The 17500-nt window shown below is 43.9% G+C and overlaps 1 protein-coding gene across 2 annotated transcripts in view; it reads left to right on the plus strand.

Annotated features, from left to right (window-relative positions):
- Window positions 1-2730: 2730 nt before the first annotated feature.
- The window catches only part of pde4dip (phosphodiesterase 4D interacting protein), a 157288-nt gene continuing 142518 nt past the window's right edge, over window positions 2731-17500 (plus strand). Inside the window, exon 1 of one of the 2 annotated variants that reach the window (XM_031785584.1) lies at window positions 2731-2922. In XM_031785584.1, coding sequence (XP_031641444.1) covers window positions 2885-2922 — 38 coding nt within the window. In that variant the 5' untranslated portion in view covers window positions 2731-2884. Of the gene's footprint in view, window positions 2923-13154; window positions 13372-17500 lie in introns of those variants that run through there. The other variant, XM_031785585.1, reaches the window with a different exon arrangement.

Raw genomic sequence — 17500 nt, forward strand, 5'->3', positions numbered from 1 at the left:
AGAAATGCTTGCAACATCCTTCAATGTTAACCTATTAAATATTTGCAGTATGTTGTGTGTAACTCTGGTTAATGTCAATGATAGCAGTAAAACACAACACAATATATTTGCTTCTGTAATAGAGCTGGTTTGATGAATCATGCTCACATAAAGCCTTGAATTAGCTCGTTGAGGAGACCTGGGTTTGAACACAGTTGGTCACACTACAATATGCATAAAACCTCTATCTGATGCTGCGCTCACAACATCCCGTAATTTCGTAAAAACCAGCATAGGACTTTCAAAAATCCACATGAAAGCCAACTGGTAATTATTAGTGGGAAACTCAGAGTTTCACTTGCAACTCTCTGACATAATTTTCAACAAAAAAGACAGTAGGCATGGCAGCATCTTCAGTGGTTGTTGTTTATCGTAAGAAAGAAATACAAATTGTTGATACAAAATGTATTCTATTCATCTTCCTTTTGATTTAGAAAGTGAAAGCAGATTTGGATATAGCCTACTTTTTATGGGCAAAATATAGCTAAACAATTACAAGCCTAATTACCTCCATGTTTGATGGTATTACCCAGTTAAAAATGTGAATGCGACCATATCACCTCCACCCTACCTGACACCCTAGACCCACTCCAATTTGCTTACCGCCCCAATAGGTCCACAGACGACGCAATCGCAATCACACTGCACACTGCCCTAACCCATCTGGACAAGAGGAATACCTATGTAAGAATGCTGTTCATCGACTACAGCTCAGCATTTAACACCATAGTACCCTCCAAACTCGTCATTAAGCTCGAGACGGGCCGCACCCAGGTGTGAGGGTAGGTAACAACGTCTCCACCCCGCTGATCCTCAACACTGGGGCCCCACAAGGGTGCGTTCTCAGTCCTCTCCTGTACTCCCTGTTCACCCATGACTGCGTGGCCATGCACGCCTCCAACTCAATCATCAAGTTTGCAGACGACATTACAGTGGGAGGCTTGATTACCAACAACGACGAGACGGCCTACAGGGAGGAGGTGAGGGCCCTCGGAGTGTGTTGTCAGGAAAATAACCTCACACTCAACGTCAACAAAACAAAGGAGATGATCGTGGACTTCAGGAAACAGCAGAGGGAGCACCTCAATTTACACTATTGCCATGACATAACAATGTACATATTGCTAAAGCGTACTTTGGAAATTAGGTGATAGATATACAATATTAACATAACTAAATTAATAATAATCAATATTGTCAATGGGACAATCAGTAACAACTCACTACTGTAAATGGCTCTGGATAAGAGCATCTGTTATAAACATTGTTTTTTTTATAAATGTTTATTTACCCTCTCCGGGGGCAAACTACCTGCCCTCCAGGACACTTACACCACCCGATGTCACAGGAAGGCCAAAAAGATCATTAAGGACAACAACCACCCGAGCCACTGCCTGTTCACCCTGCTACCATCCAGAAGGCGAGGTCAGTACAGGTGCATCAAAGCTGGGACCGAGAGACTGAAAAACAGCTTCTATCTCAAGGCCATCAGACTGTTAAACAGCCAACACTAACATTGAGTGGCTGCTGCCAACATACTGACTCAACTCCAGCCACTTTAATCATGGGAAAATGAATGTAAAAATGTATCACTAGCCACTTTAAACAATGCCACTTAATATAATGTTTACATACCCTACATTACTCATCTCATATGTATATACTGTACCCTATACCATCTACTGCATCTTGCCATCTTGATGTAATGTATCACTAGCCACTTTAAACAATGCCACTTTTATGTTTACATAACCTACATTACTCATCTCATATGTATATACTGTGCTCTATACCATCTCCTGCATCTTGCCTATGCTGTTCTGTACCATCACTCATTCATATATCTTTATGTACATATTCTTCATCCGTTTACACTTGTGTGTATAAGGTAGTTGTTGTGGAATTGTTAGGTTCGATTACTCGTTGTTTATTACTGCATTGTCGGAACTAGAAGCACAAGCATTTCGCTACACTCACATTAACATCTGCTAACCATGTGTATGTGACAAATAAAATAAGATTTGATTTGACCAACTCGTATTTACGACTTGACAACTGGTAATTACCACCTTCCCACTTGATTATGAACGCAGCATATGTTCCCGTATGCAGATGGCTGACCAACTGACCTGGTTCCTGTGCAATGGTACTTCCTCTGTGGTGTATTTCCTGAAGACTACAATTAATGCGATATAAACCCCACATCCAATCCGCTCCCGGCCTCCACACACAACCGACTGTACATATTGGTGTTTCCTTCAGTCCCTGACATTACTGATGCAGTGCATTCTGTGAATGCAAGGACAGGCATAGGAACACTGAGCAGAGCATGAATAGCATATAGACTCAAATGAACTAGGAAGCCATATATCAGACCTAGTCCTACTCCAATATAAAAGACCACAGCCTACTGTTATTATAGCGCTTCATTTCAATATAGTGTTAAGTAATATTTGAACAACCATCTGATGATTTGTACTCTCTCGTGGATGTGCTGTGCCATGCGCGCAGTGATGCTCACTGGTGGGTGAATGGTGCTCTTGGGGCCTCAGCGTGAGTTTCGGCTTCCTTTGATATCCTTTGATTCCTTTGACAGCGGAGAAGGAGCGCATCTGATGCGTGCGAAATCAGACGGCATTTTTTGGGACGGTGGGGGTGGGGGCTCTGGCAGCTACCTAATAATGACAACAACATGAGAGCATCAGCCAGGCGCGTTTGAACAACATTTCGCAGACTCCGCGAAGTATTCGGGATCTTCTCAGAGAGATTCAGGCTAACGGATTGACGGTTGGATGATAATAACGGATTTCGGCGAGGGGCTAGTATTCCCCAGTGATAAATCAGTATGGATTGGACAGTATCAGAAGACAGTATTTTTGAAAGGTATGTAGGCGATAATTGTCACATGTTCTTGATGATTCAAATTAGCAGAGCCACCCATGCATTTAAGTAATCTCTGAGTGCATTGCAATTGTTTTCCTTCATGCTAAAATTAGCTTTTGAACATTTTCCACTGAAAATATGCAGAACAATAATGTTATCCTAATATATCAACAGTACATAGAGGATTGTGTCTCTGTGGTGGGCATATTATTTGGAAGCTCTACTACAGAATGTTGAGTGTTTCCTGGTGGAATTATTGCCGTTTTAAAAGCAATGTGTTAAATTGACAGCTACAATCTATCTATGAACATAGTTTTCAGTCATTACATTACATTCTAATCTAAAAGGGTAGTCTGCACTGGAGATATTCAAAATAATATATGTTGCATTCATTTACATCATAAGATGCTGTAGGTGATTCATCAACATGATTATGAGTGGCCTCCACACGCAATAGCACAAAATAAAACACATTGGGCTGAAACACTCAGGTCATCCTGTACTAGTGGTGTAATTCAGTGGTCACTAGAGGAGTTTTAGGAACAGGGGTACTGTCTGTTTGTCTAACCCCTGGCCGTTAGATCGCTGATGTATTTGGACCTGGTCTGGCTCTCTACCAGCTCATCTCTGAACCCAGAAGAAAATGCATGCTGGCTGGCCAGCTTTACCAGCCACAGGAGGTTGCTGATGGGAGGGCGGCTCATAATGAAGGCTGGAAAGATGTGAATTTGATTGCAATTCACTCATTCCGATCCAGACATTATCAATAGCGCGCCCTCACCTATTAAGGTGCCACCAACCCCATGTGCTACCAGCCTATCTACTGCATGCTTCTCTTATCCTTAAAGATGCCATAGAGCCTTTATAGTAGGGTCTATATGTGATAACTGTCATCATGATTAAGATGGACAAAAGAACACAGACACTATACACAGGAACTCTGCCTAGAAGGCCAGCATCCCGGAGTCGCCTCTTCACTGTTGATGTTGAGACTGGTGTTTTGCGGGTAGTATTTAATGAAGCTGCCAGTTGAGGACTTGTGAGGTGTCTGTTTCTCAAACTAGACAGTGTAATGTACTTGTCCTCTTGCTCAGTTGTGCACCGGGGCCTCCCACTCCTCTTTCTATTCTGGTTAGAACCAGTTTGCTCTGTTCTGTGAAGGGAGTATTACACAGCGTTGTACGAGGTCTTCAGTTTCTTGGCAATTTCTTGCACGGAATAGCCTTAATTTCTGAGAACAAGAATAGACTGATGAGTTTCAGAAGAAAGTCCTTTGTTTCTGTCCATTTTGAGCCTGTAATCGAATCCACAAATGCTGATGCTCCAGATACTCAACTAGTCTTAAGAAGGCCCTGCGACTGTTCAGGGAAGTCAGGAACCAATACACGCAGTCAGTCAGGAAAGCTAAGGCCAGCTTCTTCAGGCAGAAGTTTGCATCCTATAGCTCCAACTCCAAAAGGTTCTGGGACACTGTGAAGTCCATGGAGAACAAGAGCACCTCCTCCCAGCTGCCCACTGCACTGAGGCTAGGTAACACGGTCACCACCGATAAATCCATGATTATCGAAAACTTCAACAAGCATTTCTCAACGGCTGGCCATGCCTTCCGCCTGGCTACTCCAACCTCGGCCAACAGCTCCGACCCCCCCGCAGCTACTCGCCCAAGCCTCTCCAGGTTCTCCTTTACCCAAATCCAGATAGCAGATGTTCTGAAAGAGCAGCAAAACCTGGACCCGTACAAATCAGCTGGGCTTGACAATCTGGACCCTCTGTTTCTGAAACTATCCGCCGCCATTGTCGCAACCCCTATTACCAGCCTGTTCAACCTCTCTTTCACATCTTCTGAGATCCCCAAGGATTGGAAAACTGCCGCAGTCATCCCCCTCTTCAAAGGGGGAGACACCCTGGACCCAAACTGTTACAGACCTATATCCATCCTGCCCTGCCTATCTAAGGTCTTCGAAAGCCAAGTCAACAAACAGGTCACTGACCATCTCGAATCCCACCGTACCTTCTCCGCTGTGCAATCTGGTTTCCGAGCCGGCCACGGGTGCACCTCAGCCACGCTCAAGGTACTAAAAGATATCATAACCGCCATCGATAAAAGACAGTACTGTGCAGCCGTCTTTATCGACCTTGCCAAGGCTTTCAACTCTGTCAATCACCATATTCTTATCGGCAGACTCAGGAGCCTCGGTTTTTCGGATGACTGCCTTGCCTGGTTCACCAATTACTTTGCAGACAGAGTTCAGTGTGTCAAATCGGAGGGCATGTTGTCCGGTCCTTTGGCAGTCTCTATGGGGGTGCCACAGGGTTCAATTCTCGGGCCGACTCTTTTCTCTGTATATATCAATGATGTTGCTCTTGCTGCGGGCGATTCCCTGATCCACCTCTAAGCAGACGACACCATTCTATATACTACTGGCCCTTCCTTGGACACTGTGCTATCTAACCTCCAAACAAGCTTCAATGCCATACAACACTCCTTCCGTGGCCTCCAACTGCTCTTAAACGCTAGTAAAACCAAATGCATGCTTTTCAACCGTTCGCTGCCTCCAATCTAAAATCAAATCTATAGTCGGCTTTCTATTTCGCAACAAAGCCTCCTTCACTCACGGCGCCAAACTTACCCTAGTAAAACTGACTATCCTACCAATCCTCGACTTCGGCGATGTCATCTACAAAATAGCTTCCAATGCTCTACTCAGCAAACTGGATGCAGTTTATCACAGTGCCATCCATTTTGTTAGTAAAGCACCTTATACCACCCACCACTGCGACCTGTATGCTCTAGTCTGCTGGCCCTCGCTACATATTCGTCGCCAGACCCACTAGCTCCAGGTTATCTACAAGACCCTGCTAGGTAAAGTCCCCCCTTATCTCACCTCGCTGGTCACCATAGCAGCACCCACCTATAGCACGCGCTCCAGCAGGTGTATCTCTCTGGTCACCCCCAAAACCAATTCTTACTTTGGCCGCCTCGCCTTCCAGTTCTCTGCTGCCAATGACTGGAACGAACTGCAAAAATCTCTGATACTGGAAAACACGTATCCCCCTCACTAGCTTTAAGCACCAGCTGTCAGAGCAGCTCACAGATTACTGCACCTGTACATAGCCCATCTATAATTTAGCCCAAACAACTACCTCTCCCCCTACTCTATTTATTTATTTATTTTGCTCCTTTGCACCCCCATTATTTCTATCTTTACTTTGTACATTCTTCCACTGCAAATCTACCATTCCAGTGTTTATTTATTTATTTTTTACTTGCTATATTGTATTTACTTCGCCACTATGGCCTTTTTTTGCCTTTACCTCCCTTATCTCACCTCATTTGCTCACATTGTATATAGACTCATTTTTCTACTGTATTATTGACTGTATGTTTGTTTTACTCCATGTGTAACTCTGTGTTGTTGTTTGTGTCGAACTGCTTTGCTTTATCTTGGCCAGGTCGTAGTTGTAAATGAGAACTTGTTCTCAACTTGCCTACCTGGTTAAATAAAGGTGAAATATCTATATTTTTTAAAAGGCCAGTTTTATTGCTTCTTTAATCAGAACAACAGTTTTCAGCTGTGCTAAAATAATTGCAAAAGGGTTTTCTAATGATCAATTAGCCTTTTAAAATGATCAACTTGGATTAGCTAACACAACGTGCCATTGGAACACAGGAGTGATGGTTGCTGATAATGGGCTTCTGTACGCCTATCTAGATATTCCAGCTACAATAGTCATTTAAAACATTTACAATGTCTACACTGTATTTCTGATCAATTTGATGTTATTTTAATGGACAATAAATGTGCTTTTCTTTCAAAAACAAAGGCATTTCTAAGTGACCCCAAACTTTTGAACGGTAGTAATTGTACAGTACCAGTGAAAAATTTGGACACACCTACTGTACTCATTCAAGTATATATATAGTTTTATTTGCTAAATTGTAGAATAATAGTGAAGACATCAAAACTATGAAATAACACATATGTAATCATGTAGTAACCAGTAACCAAAAAAGTGTTAATTAAATCAAAATATATTTTATATTTAAGATTCTTCAAAGTAGGCAGCCTTTGCCTTGATAATACCCTTAAATACTTATTCAACTTAGTGGTACAGCAATAAAAATGGCCACACTTGTATTTTGACAGCTGGATAATATTGAGGCAAACCTTGTTGTTGTACACTTGTTGTCATCATTTTGAGCTTACCCAGCTGTATTTGATTTTACCTTTATTTTACTAGGCAAGTCAGTTAAGAACAAATTCTTATTTTCAATGATGGCCAAGGAACAGTGGGTTAACTGCCTGTTCAGGGGCAGAACGACAGATTTTGTACCTTGTCAGCTCAGGGATTTGAACTTGCATCCTTTCGGTTACTAGTCCAATGCTCTAACCACTAGGCTACCCTGCCGCCCCGACAGCTGTATGGAGCTCCACACATTGAAAGTGTTAAAGGCTCTCATTAACAGCTTGGCAAAACGTGACAGTTAATTACTCAAGCGTCAATCAATCAAGCGTATTTATAAAGCCTTTTTTTACATCAGCAGTAGTTACAAAGTACAGAGAACCAGCTTAAAATCCCAATGTGCATGCAGATGTAGAAGTACAGAGGCTAGGAAAAACTCCCTAGAAAGGCAGGAACCCAGGAAGAAACCTGGAGAGGAACTAGTCTCTGAGGGGTGGCCAGTCCTCATCTGCTGTGCTGGGTGGAGATTATAAGAGTGCATGGGCATTGAAGCCAGCTCGTTCTTTAAGATGTTCAAATGTTCATAGATGACCAGCAGGGTCAAATAATAATCACAGCGGTTATAGAGGGTGCAACAGGTCAGCACCTCAGAAGTAAATGTCAGATGACTTTTCATAGCTGAGCATTCAGAGGTCGAGACAGCAGGTGTGGTAGGGAGAGAGAGAGAGAGAGAGAGAGAGAGAGAGAGAGAGAGAGAGAGAGAGAGAGAGAGAGGGTCAAACAGCAGGTCCAGGACAAGGTAGCAAGTCCATTGAACAGGTTAAGGTTCCATAGAAGCAGGTAGAACAGCAGAAACTGAATCAGCAGCATGACCAGGTGGACTGGGGACGGGGACAGCCCGGAGTCGTCAGGCCAATTAGTCCTGAGGCATGGTCCTAGGGCTGTGGCCCTGTCCAATGTTAGCCCCTGGACAGGGCCAACCAGGCAGGATATGACCTCACCCACTTTGCCAAAGCACTAACCACTATCCTCCTACCTAGATTCAAGGTTGATTATAGCCCACGAAGTTCTCCCCTACCACACAAGCCTGAGAGAGCGCGAAAAAACAGACAGGAAGATCACGTCAATGACTCAACTCACTCAAGTTGAGTATACTGATTTAAAAAACAGGCACAACGGCATAGGAGAGCATAAGCAAACCTGTGACTCAGACCCTGTAATAGGGTCAGAAGCAGTGAATCCCAGTGGAGAGAGGGGAGCCGGCCATGCAGAAATAGCAAGGGGGGTTCGTTGCTCCAGTGCCTTGATGTTCACATTCGCTCTCCTGGGCCAGAGTACACTCAATCATAGGACCTACTGAAGAGATGAGTCTTCAATAAAGATTTAAAGGTTGAGACCGAGTCTGCGTCTCTCACATGGATAGGCAGACCAATAAATAAAAATGGAGCTCTATAGGAGAAAGCCCTGCCTCCAGCTGTTTGCTTAGAAATTCTAGGAACAATAAGGAAGTCTGCATCTTGTGACTGGAGCGTACCCGTAGGTATGTACGGCAGGACCACATTAGAGAGATAGGTAGGAGCAAGTCCATGTAATTCTTTGTAGGTTAGCAGTAAAACCTTGAACTCAATCCTTGACCTAACAGGAAGCCAGTGTAGAGAGGCTAGCACTGGAGTAATATGATGACATTTGTTGGTTCTAGTCAAGACTCTAGCAGCCGTATTTAGCACTAACTGAAGTTTATTTAGTGCTTTATCCGGGTAGTAGAGCATTGCTTTAGTATAATCTTGAAGTGACAAAAGCATGAATGAGCTTTTCTGCATAATTATTTGACAAAAAGTTTCAGATTTTTTGCAATGTTACTAAGGTGGATAAAAGCTACTCTTGAAACAGTCTTGATATGGTTGTCAAAAGACAGATCAGGGTCCAGAGTAACGCCAAGGTCCTTCACAGTTTTATTTGAGATGACTGTACAACCATCGATATTCATTGTCAGATCCACTGATCTCTTTGTTTCTTGGGACCTAGAACTAGCATCTCTCTTTTGTCCGAGTTTAAAAGTCAAACATTTGTCTCCATCCACAGGATTCTGGGAAGGCCGTGTGTTGTCGGCGTAGCAGTGAAAGTAGACATGGTGTTTCAGAATGACATCACCAAGAGGTGAATATATGGTGAAAACAATATGGTGAAAACAATATTGGTCCTAACACGGAAACGCGAGAAACACAGAAACTTACCATTGATTTGACAGAGGAAAAACCATCCACAGAGACAAACTGATATCTTTCAGACAGATAAGATCTTAAACAGGCCGGAACTTGTCCTCGTAGACCAATTAGGGTTTCCAATCTCTCCAAAAGATTGTGGTGATCGATGGTGTCGAAAATGTCACTAAGGTCTAGGAGCAACGAGGACAGATGCAGAGCCTTGGTCTGACGCCATTAAAAGGTCATTTACCACCTTCACGAGTGCTGTCTCAGTGCTATGATGGGGTCTAAAACCAGACTGGAGCGTTTTGTATACATTATTTGTCTTTAGGAAGGGGGGGGGGTTAGAGATATATTTTCCTGGTCAAGGTTTGGCTTTTTCATCAGAAGCTTTATTACAGGCACTCTTAGTGAGTTTGGTACACATCTGGGAAGATATGGAGATGTTTATTAGCTCTTTCAGTAGTTTAGTTGGAATAGGGTCCAGTAAGCAAATGTACGTTTTAGAGGCCATGACTATTTTCGTGAATGTGTTGAGAGATACAGGATATTTTTTTTAATGGATTGCCTCTATTGATCCGAGGTCCTGTCAGTCATATCCTCCTCTAAAAACACAGAGAAGGTACCAGCATAACAGGCTTAGCTTTAGCTGTTTCTAATCATCAGGCTCTACACTAGAGAGCCATCGCCTGTCTGGCTTCATTCACTACAGACGGCCAGACTGAACTGAACTCAGAGAGGCATATTATCTACTCTCCTCAGACCAGAGAAGTGTGTGTGTGTGTGTGTGTTGCATCTAACAATGCTATATGACAATGGTATTGGTATAGTACTGTCCAGCACATAGAAATGGAAGGATATAGAATATAATGTCATTATATTTCTATGGTCCAGACCAGAGCCATATATAGAATAGTAGTATGGCTTTGCTCCAGACGGTCGTTTTCCATGACAGTGCCTCTCTGAGTCCACACAGCTTAGCTTCTAGAAGAGGAAGTTGTTCTTTTTCTGGAACCTTTTGGTGACTCAAGGTTTTCTGTCTGTCAGTGGGCTGCTGTCATAGCAGCTGGTTCAGGGCAGCTGTTTAAACACAGTAGAGGAGATGATGAGGGGAGGAGGAGGAGGGAAGGAAAGGGGGCGAGAGGGGGAGGGAGAGAGGGAGAGGAGGTAGAAAGCGCGAGAAAAGTAATTGTTGCAGTATCGTCAGAAAGACACCTTGCTCTCACTCTTTCTTCCCTGTTCTCTCTCTCTCTGTCTCTCTCTTTGTCTTTCTCTACCACTCTCTCTCCCTCTCTCTCTCCTTCTCTCCCTCTCCCTCTCCCTCTCCCTCTCTCTCTACCACTCTCTCTCTCTCCCTCTCTCTCTCTCTCTCTCTCTCTCTCTCTGTCTCTCTCTCTCTCTCTGTCTCTCTTTGTCTCTCTCTTTGTCTTTCTCTACCACTCTCTCTCTCTCTCTCACTCTATCTCCCTCCCTCTCTCTCTCTCTCTCTCTCCCTCTCCCTCTCTCTCTCTCTCTCCCTCTCTCCCTCTCTCTCCATCTCCCCCTTTCTCTCCCTGCCTCTCTCTTCCTCTCTCTCTGTCGACAGATCAGTGCAGTGACCAATCATGTTTTTAGTGGTCTTTCACACCTTCCCTCTTGGCCAGAACTGATCTGGTTTTGATGAGTTTTCTCAGAGACACATGGTCAGCAGAAACACCTCAGATAGGGAGTGGAACCAAGATTGGGATGAAATTAATAGTTGATAATATATCTGTCGATGTGCACTTGAGCAAAGCCCTTAACCCTAATTACTCCATGGCCACCGTTGATAATGGCTGACTCTAGCTGTAACCCCTCTCGCCGAGGGTGTCTCAGGAAGTCCTCCCACCAAATGATTATTATTACTAGTATAATTATTATTATTATAATGAGGTGTTTTGATTGTTATTTAACGTGGTAACAGCACAAAAACACTTAAACCCCAATATTTTTCTTCTTCTTCACTGTACATTCCTGCAGTGCTGCAGGGGCATAGCTTTCTCGAGCCTGCCGAGCCTGCAGGCTAGAACCTCCTCTCATCCCCTGTTTTGTTCCACACTAAACTGGTTAGACGTGTGGAATGAGACATTTATGTGAGTTAGAGTGTTCAGATGCCTCAGAGAGGAGGGTGAGAGAGAGGGATGGGTTGGAAGAGGAGGGTGAGAGAGAGGGATGGGGGTGGGAGAGAAGGGCGAGAGAGGGATGGGTGTGGGAGAGGAGGGCGAGAGAGAGATGGGGTGGGAGAGGAGGGCGAGAAAGGGATGGGCGTGGGAGAGGAGTGTGAGAGAGAGGGATGGGTTGGAAGAGGAGTGTGAGAGAGAGGGATGGGGGTGGGAGAGGAGGGCGAGAGAGGGATGGGTGTGGAAGAGGAGGGCGAGAGAGGGATGGGGTGGGAGAGGAGGGCGAGAAAGGGATGGGCGTGGGAGAGGAGTGTGAGAGAGAGGAATGGGGTGGGAGAGGAGGGTGAGAGAGAGGGATGGGCGTGGGAGAGGAGTGTGAGACAGAGGGATGGGGTGGGAGAGGAGTGTGAGAGAGAGGGATGGGCGTGGGAGAGGAGGGCGAGAGTGGGATGGGTGGGAGAGGAGTGTGAGAGAGAGGGACTGGCGTGGGAGAGGAGGGTGAGAGAGGGATGGGGTGGGAGAGGAGGGTGAGAGAGAGGGATGGGGTGGGAGAGGAGTGTGAGAGAGAGAGATGGACGTGGGAGAGGAGTGTGAGAGAGAGGGATGGGGTGGGAGAGGAGGGCTAGAAAGAGGGATGGGGTGGGAGAGGAGGGCGAGAGAGAGGGGTGGGGGTGGGAGAGGAGGGTGAGCGAGAGGGATGGGGGTGGGAGGAGGGTGAGAGAGAGGGATGGGAGAGGAGGGAGAGTATGTGTGTATGACAGAGATAGAATAATCAATAATATCTATAATCTAACCTGACTGCCAAGTCCTTTCTGGCTCCTACAGAGAGTGGACATGAGAACGTCTACATCTGGTATTTCAGGGATGTGGGAGGGACTTCTGAAAACAGAGTAGTATTTCAAAAGCTCTCTGACTCTCTGACTCATTCATACCTTCAAACAGTTTTCCTCCTCTGTACAGCTACTCCATCATCACACCCTAATGTTTTGATCAAACATTTCCATGGAATGGCATTCACCCTCTGATGTATTTGTCTTCTTTTCGTCTTCTTCGTGTGCTTAGAGAGAATCATAGCTTTGTGTCTGTGATAAAAGACGTGAGGCCAACAATACATTGGTGGTTTTTCCATCAGTATTATCTAAGGTTTCTATAGTTATAGGTTTCTATAGTGATAGGTTTCTATGATGGTTTCTATAGAGCAACCCCGGTGATCTGTGTGTGCATGACTTGCTGTGAGAAATCCAGCGATCACTGTTTTCTGTTGAAGAAGAGATAATATCATGATTACCTGTTGTCTGCAAGCCTGTCTGAACCTGTCTGTCACACACACACACACACACACACACACACACACACACACACACACACACACACACACACACACACACACACACACACACACACACACTGAAGTGCCTGTTTCTTGGGGTGTGTGTTGGAACAGATCTGTCTTTCATGCTGAAGCACACACACACTCTCTCCCTCTTCCTCCCTCTCTCTCTAAGTCTGTGTGTACCTTTGCTCCTGTGCTGTTTACCACTACTCCTCCCAGTATGTGTGTGTATGTGTGCGTAAAGAGGACCTCTGTGTTTGGCTGGAACCCTGTCTCTCTCTGGTCGGCCTGCCACGTCAAATGACAGGCTGGAGCCCTGTGTCCTCAGGGATCTGTGAGGCCAAACTGCCTGTCTCTAGTCTCTATTCTTTGGACTGGAACAAGACTGAGGAGGACCTTACTGAGCTCAACTGAACTGAAGTGACCTTTGAGGAGATACTACCAGTCTGGAGGGAGATGATGGCAACCCCTGCAGTTTGAGTCCTCTGCTTAGGAAACCCCTTTGTGCTTTTTTGTCTGTTTTATTATACCGTGAATGGTTGGTTGATTGGTTCGGACTGGAGATGAGTGGATTTCTGTACAGGGGCAGGTAAGGTATTCAAGTGCTGCCAACGATATACAGTGAAGCTTAAACTTTTAATTTGTCTCTGTACTTTGGATTTGAGATAAAATGTTTTATATGAGGCAATAGTACTCGAGGGTATTTTCATACATGTCTGTTTTACTCTTTAGAAATGAATGCATTTTATTTATAGTGCCACCATTTTAAGGTGTCAGAAGTATTTGGACAAATTAATTTATAGTGTATTACATTTAGTCAGAAGTTTAGTATTTTGTACAAAATTCATCAATTGTGTTACTCTCCAAACTGCATTTGCAGTTTGTTTTGGTTGTGTTTTGGATTATGTTGTACCCAGTAGAAACTGAGTGGTCAATTATGTATTGTGTCATTTTGGAGTCCATTTTATTGTAAATAAGAATAGGGTTATATGATCTTTGTTCCTTTGTAACCTTCTCACTGATCATTATTCATGATTCATTCATGATTATCCATAATCATGGTTAAATCTACATGAATGCAGAAGTCTTCAGAAACATCTTCTATTCTTATTTACAATAAAAGGGACTCCACAATGACACAATACATTATTTACCACTAATTTCTAGTGGAAACAACATAATCCGAAACACAATTTAAACAAACTGCAAATACATCCAACAAGTTCGTAGTCACATGCTTGATGTAGTCATTGTGTGCTAGGAATATGGGACCAAACACTAAACTTTTGACTACTTTAATACACTACAAGTACATTTTTCCAATTACTTATGAAATCATTAAACGGGGGGACTAGATACATGTACATATAGTTACTTCATTTCTAAACAGTAAAACAGATATCAATGAAAATGCCCTCAAATAAAAGGTGACATTCTGTACTGTCGCCTCATAGAAAACATTTGATATCAAATCCAAAAGGCTGGCATATAGAGCCAAATTAAACGTTTTACCTTCACTGTCCAAATAAATAAGTAAGGGAGTGTACATGTGGACTAAACAGAGTAACTGTGATGTTTAGGAAAACTATTAATTTGGACATTTTGTCCTTGAGCGGGTTTGGTGATTATTTTTAATATAGAACACTTTGTGTTGTGTTAATCTAAAGACAAGGTTATCACACTATATTAATCAATGTAATCACTCACATGGGAGACACACAGTCAGATCAAATCATCCGTTTTATTGGATCATCAGCCAGATCAGTGATTGGATGATTCGTTTTATCTACCTGGAAGGTTTGTTTCTAGAAGGACTCTGTTTGATAACAAATAGAAACATTTGTGGCAACAATACAAAAAGAAAGATACTATTGACAGTACTTGGTGTAATCATGATGAAATTATTGAAGTGTATTCTTTTCATCATGTTGATGGCTCAGACTTCCCTGATGGCCCCCAGGGCAGGTGCTGATGAGTCAGTCCTTTTTACACTCTGCTGTTGTTGTTGTGGTAATGGCCTGGTGGTCTGTCTGAATGGACATAGGGCTTATTCTAGAACACACACACCGCACACACATGCTCATATGCTGTGTATACAAGCATAGTTCCAGAGGGTTCCCCTGTCCTGTCTCTCTCCACAGTGCTATATCATAGTTCCAGAGAGTTTCCCCTGTCCTGTCTCTCTCCACAGTGCTATATCATAGTTCCAGAGAGTTTCCCCTGTCCTGTCTCTCTCCACAGTGCTATATCATAGTTCCAGAGAGTTTCCCCTGTCCTGTCTCTCTCCACAGTGCTATATCATAGTTCCAGAGGGTTTATCCCCTGTCCTGTCTCTCTCCACAGTGCTATATCATAGTTCCAGAGGGTTCCCCTGTCCTGTCTCTCTACAGTGCTATATCATAGTTCCAGAGGGTTCCCCTGTCCTGTCTCTCTCCACATTGCTATATCATAGTTCCAGAGGGTTCCCCTGTCCTGTCTCTCTCCACAGTGCTATATCATAGTTCCAGAGGGTTCCCCTGTCCTGTCTCTCTACAGTGCTATATCATAGTTCCAGAGGGTTCCCCTGTCCTGTCTCTCTCCACATTGCTATATATCGAGAGAGAGAGACAGAGTACGGGCCATTCTGCCCTGTCGTGATCTGGGCCTGGGCTAGATGGTCGCTGTGGTCATTCTGCCCAGGGCCTAGCAGTTCCATTCCTCTGGGTGGGGGAGACCATATGCCCAAGGCTGGGTGGTGTATAACATCTATAATGAAGCCCCACTCCAACTATAGCGATGTCACCCCCCTGCTGTTCTAAAAGAATGGACAGGGCCTATTACTGGTATCAGCCTCTAGTGATGTCATCCACTGTTACTGGTATCAGCCTCTAGTGATGTCATCCACTGTTACTGGTATCAGCCTCTAGTGATGTCATCCACTGTTACTGGTATCAGCCTCTAGTGATGTCATCCACTGTTACTGGTATCAGCCTCTAGTGATGTCTTCCACTGTGTCCATGTGATCCTTACTCACTCAGAGTGTTGTTGTTTACAAGCCTCTTCACTCAGTTAAAGGATTGTTTACAACCTAATGTGTGGCCAGGCTCTTGTGTTTGACCAAATGATCCCTGTTGAATATCCTATGAGCACTGGTGTTTCTGTGAGATGTTCTGTCAACACGCTGACAGCTCTGATATCTCTGACAGCTATGATATCTCTGACAGCTCTGATAGCTCTGATAGCTATGATATCGCTGACAGCTCTGATAGCTCTGATAGCTATGATATCGCTGACAGCTCTGATAGCTCTGATAGCTATGATATCTCTGACAGCTCTGATAGCTATGATATCTCTGACAGCTCTGACAGCTATGATAGCTCTGATAGCTCTGATATCTCTGACAGCTCTGATAGCTCTGATAGCTCTGATATCGCTGACAGCTCTGATAGCTCTGATAGCTATGATATCGCTGACAGCTCTGATAGCTATGATATCTCTGATAGCTCTGATATCTCTGATAGCTCTGACAGCTCTGATAGCTCCTTAACCCTTGCTCCTTTGCACCCCAGTATCTCTACTTGCGCATTTATCTTCTGCACATCTACCATTCCAGTATTTAATTGCTATATTGTAATTACTTCGCCACCATGGCCTATTTATTGCCTTACCTCCCTTATCCTACCTCATTTGCACTCACTGTATGTAGATTTTTTCTTTTTTCTACTGTATTATTGACTGTATGTTTGTTTTATTCCATGTGTAACTCTGTGTTGTTGTATGTGTCGAACTGCTGTGCTTTATCTTGGCCAGGTCGCAATTGTAAATGAGAACTTGTTCTCAACTAGCCTACCTGGTTAAATAAAGGTGAAAAAAAATACCCTTGTATTTATGAATGTGTGGTTTAGTCAGTATGTGCTTGTATAAAAACACATCAGCCCAATTTGTTTGGTTGGGTTGCAGTTGGATGTTGACTGGTTTTAGCAGGTGCTTTAACCAGAGCCTAATAAAATGTTCTGCTTCTTAGCTATGGCTCTGAGAGCTTTTCAGGACCGTATGACCCGACAAGTCACATCATGTCTTGTGGTCAAGAGATGTGCTCAGGAAAAAATCAGATCCTTAGTTTAAGGCCGGCCCATCATGGAACGTTACCTTATTTACCACCAAAGACAGACTCATAAACAGACAGACAGACAGACACATAAACAGATGATGCTTCAGGAGACATAAAGAGACTTGGTATGGGTCCTAAATGGCACCATATTCCCTATATAGTGCACTGGTTAAAAGTAATACACTATAAGTGGAAGGGGGTGCTATTTGGGATGCATCCTGCGTGAATCAGAGGGTCAGGTGATGTGTGGTGGGATTGGATGGATGGAGTGACTTCAGCCTGTCCTGTCTCTGACCACAGTTAGTTTCCAGCACTGCTGTGTGAATAGGAACACTGTGTCTCTAACAGGGCAGTGACAACGTCTCCAGTCCATCGCTCACTGTTCCACATAGTTTAAACTCCATTCATTCAAAGCTAATATTTTTGTAATATTTCATAAATAGGGAGTAGGTACAGGACTTGTTCCTGACCACATAACCTGACCAGGAAACAATGGCTGGCTCTCTACTCAGCTCATAGAGTTTTAGCAAAACTCATGTTTTGTTTGGGAGATTGGGAGTCACACTATTTCCCAGTCTATTGGATGTGCTAACTATGTGAGTTGATGGTAGCCAATGTGTATGTGTGT

Source organism: Oncorhynchus kisutch, linkage group LG13, assembly GCF_002021735.2.
Source record: "Oncorhynchus kisutch isolate 150728-3 linkage group LG13, Okis_V2, whole genome shotgun sequence".
NCBI classification, from domain to species: Eukaryota; Metazoa; Chordata; class Actinopteri; order Salmoniformes; family Salmonidae; genus Oncorhynchus; species Oncorhynchus kisutch.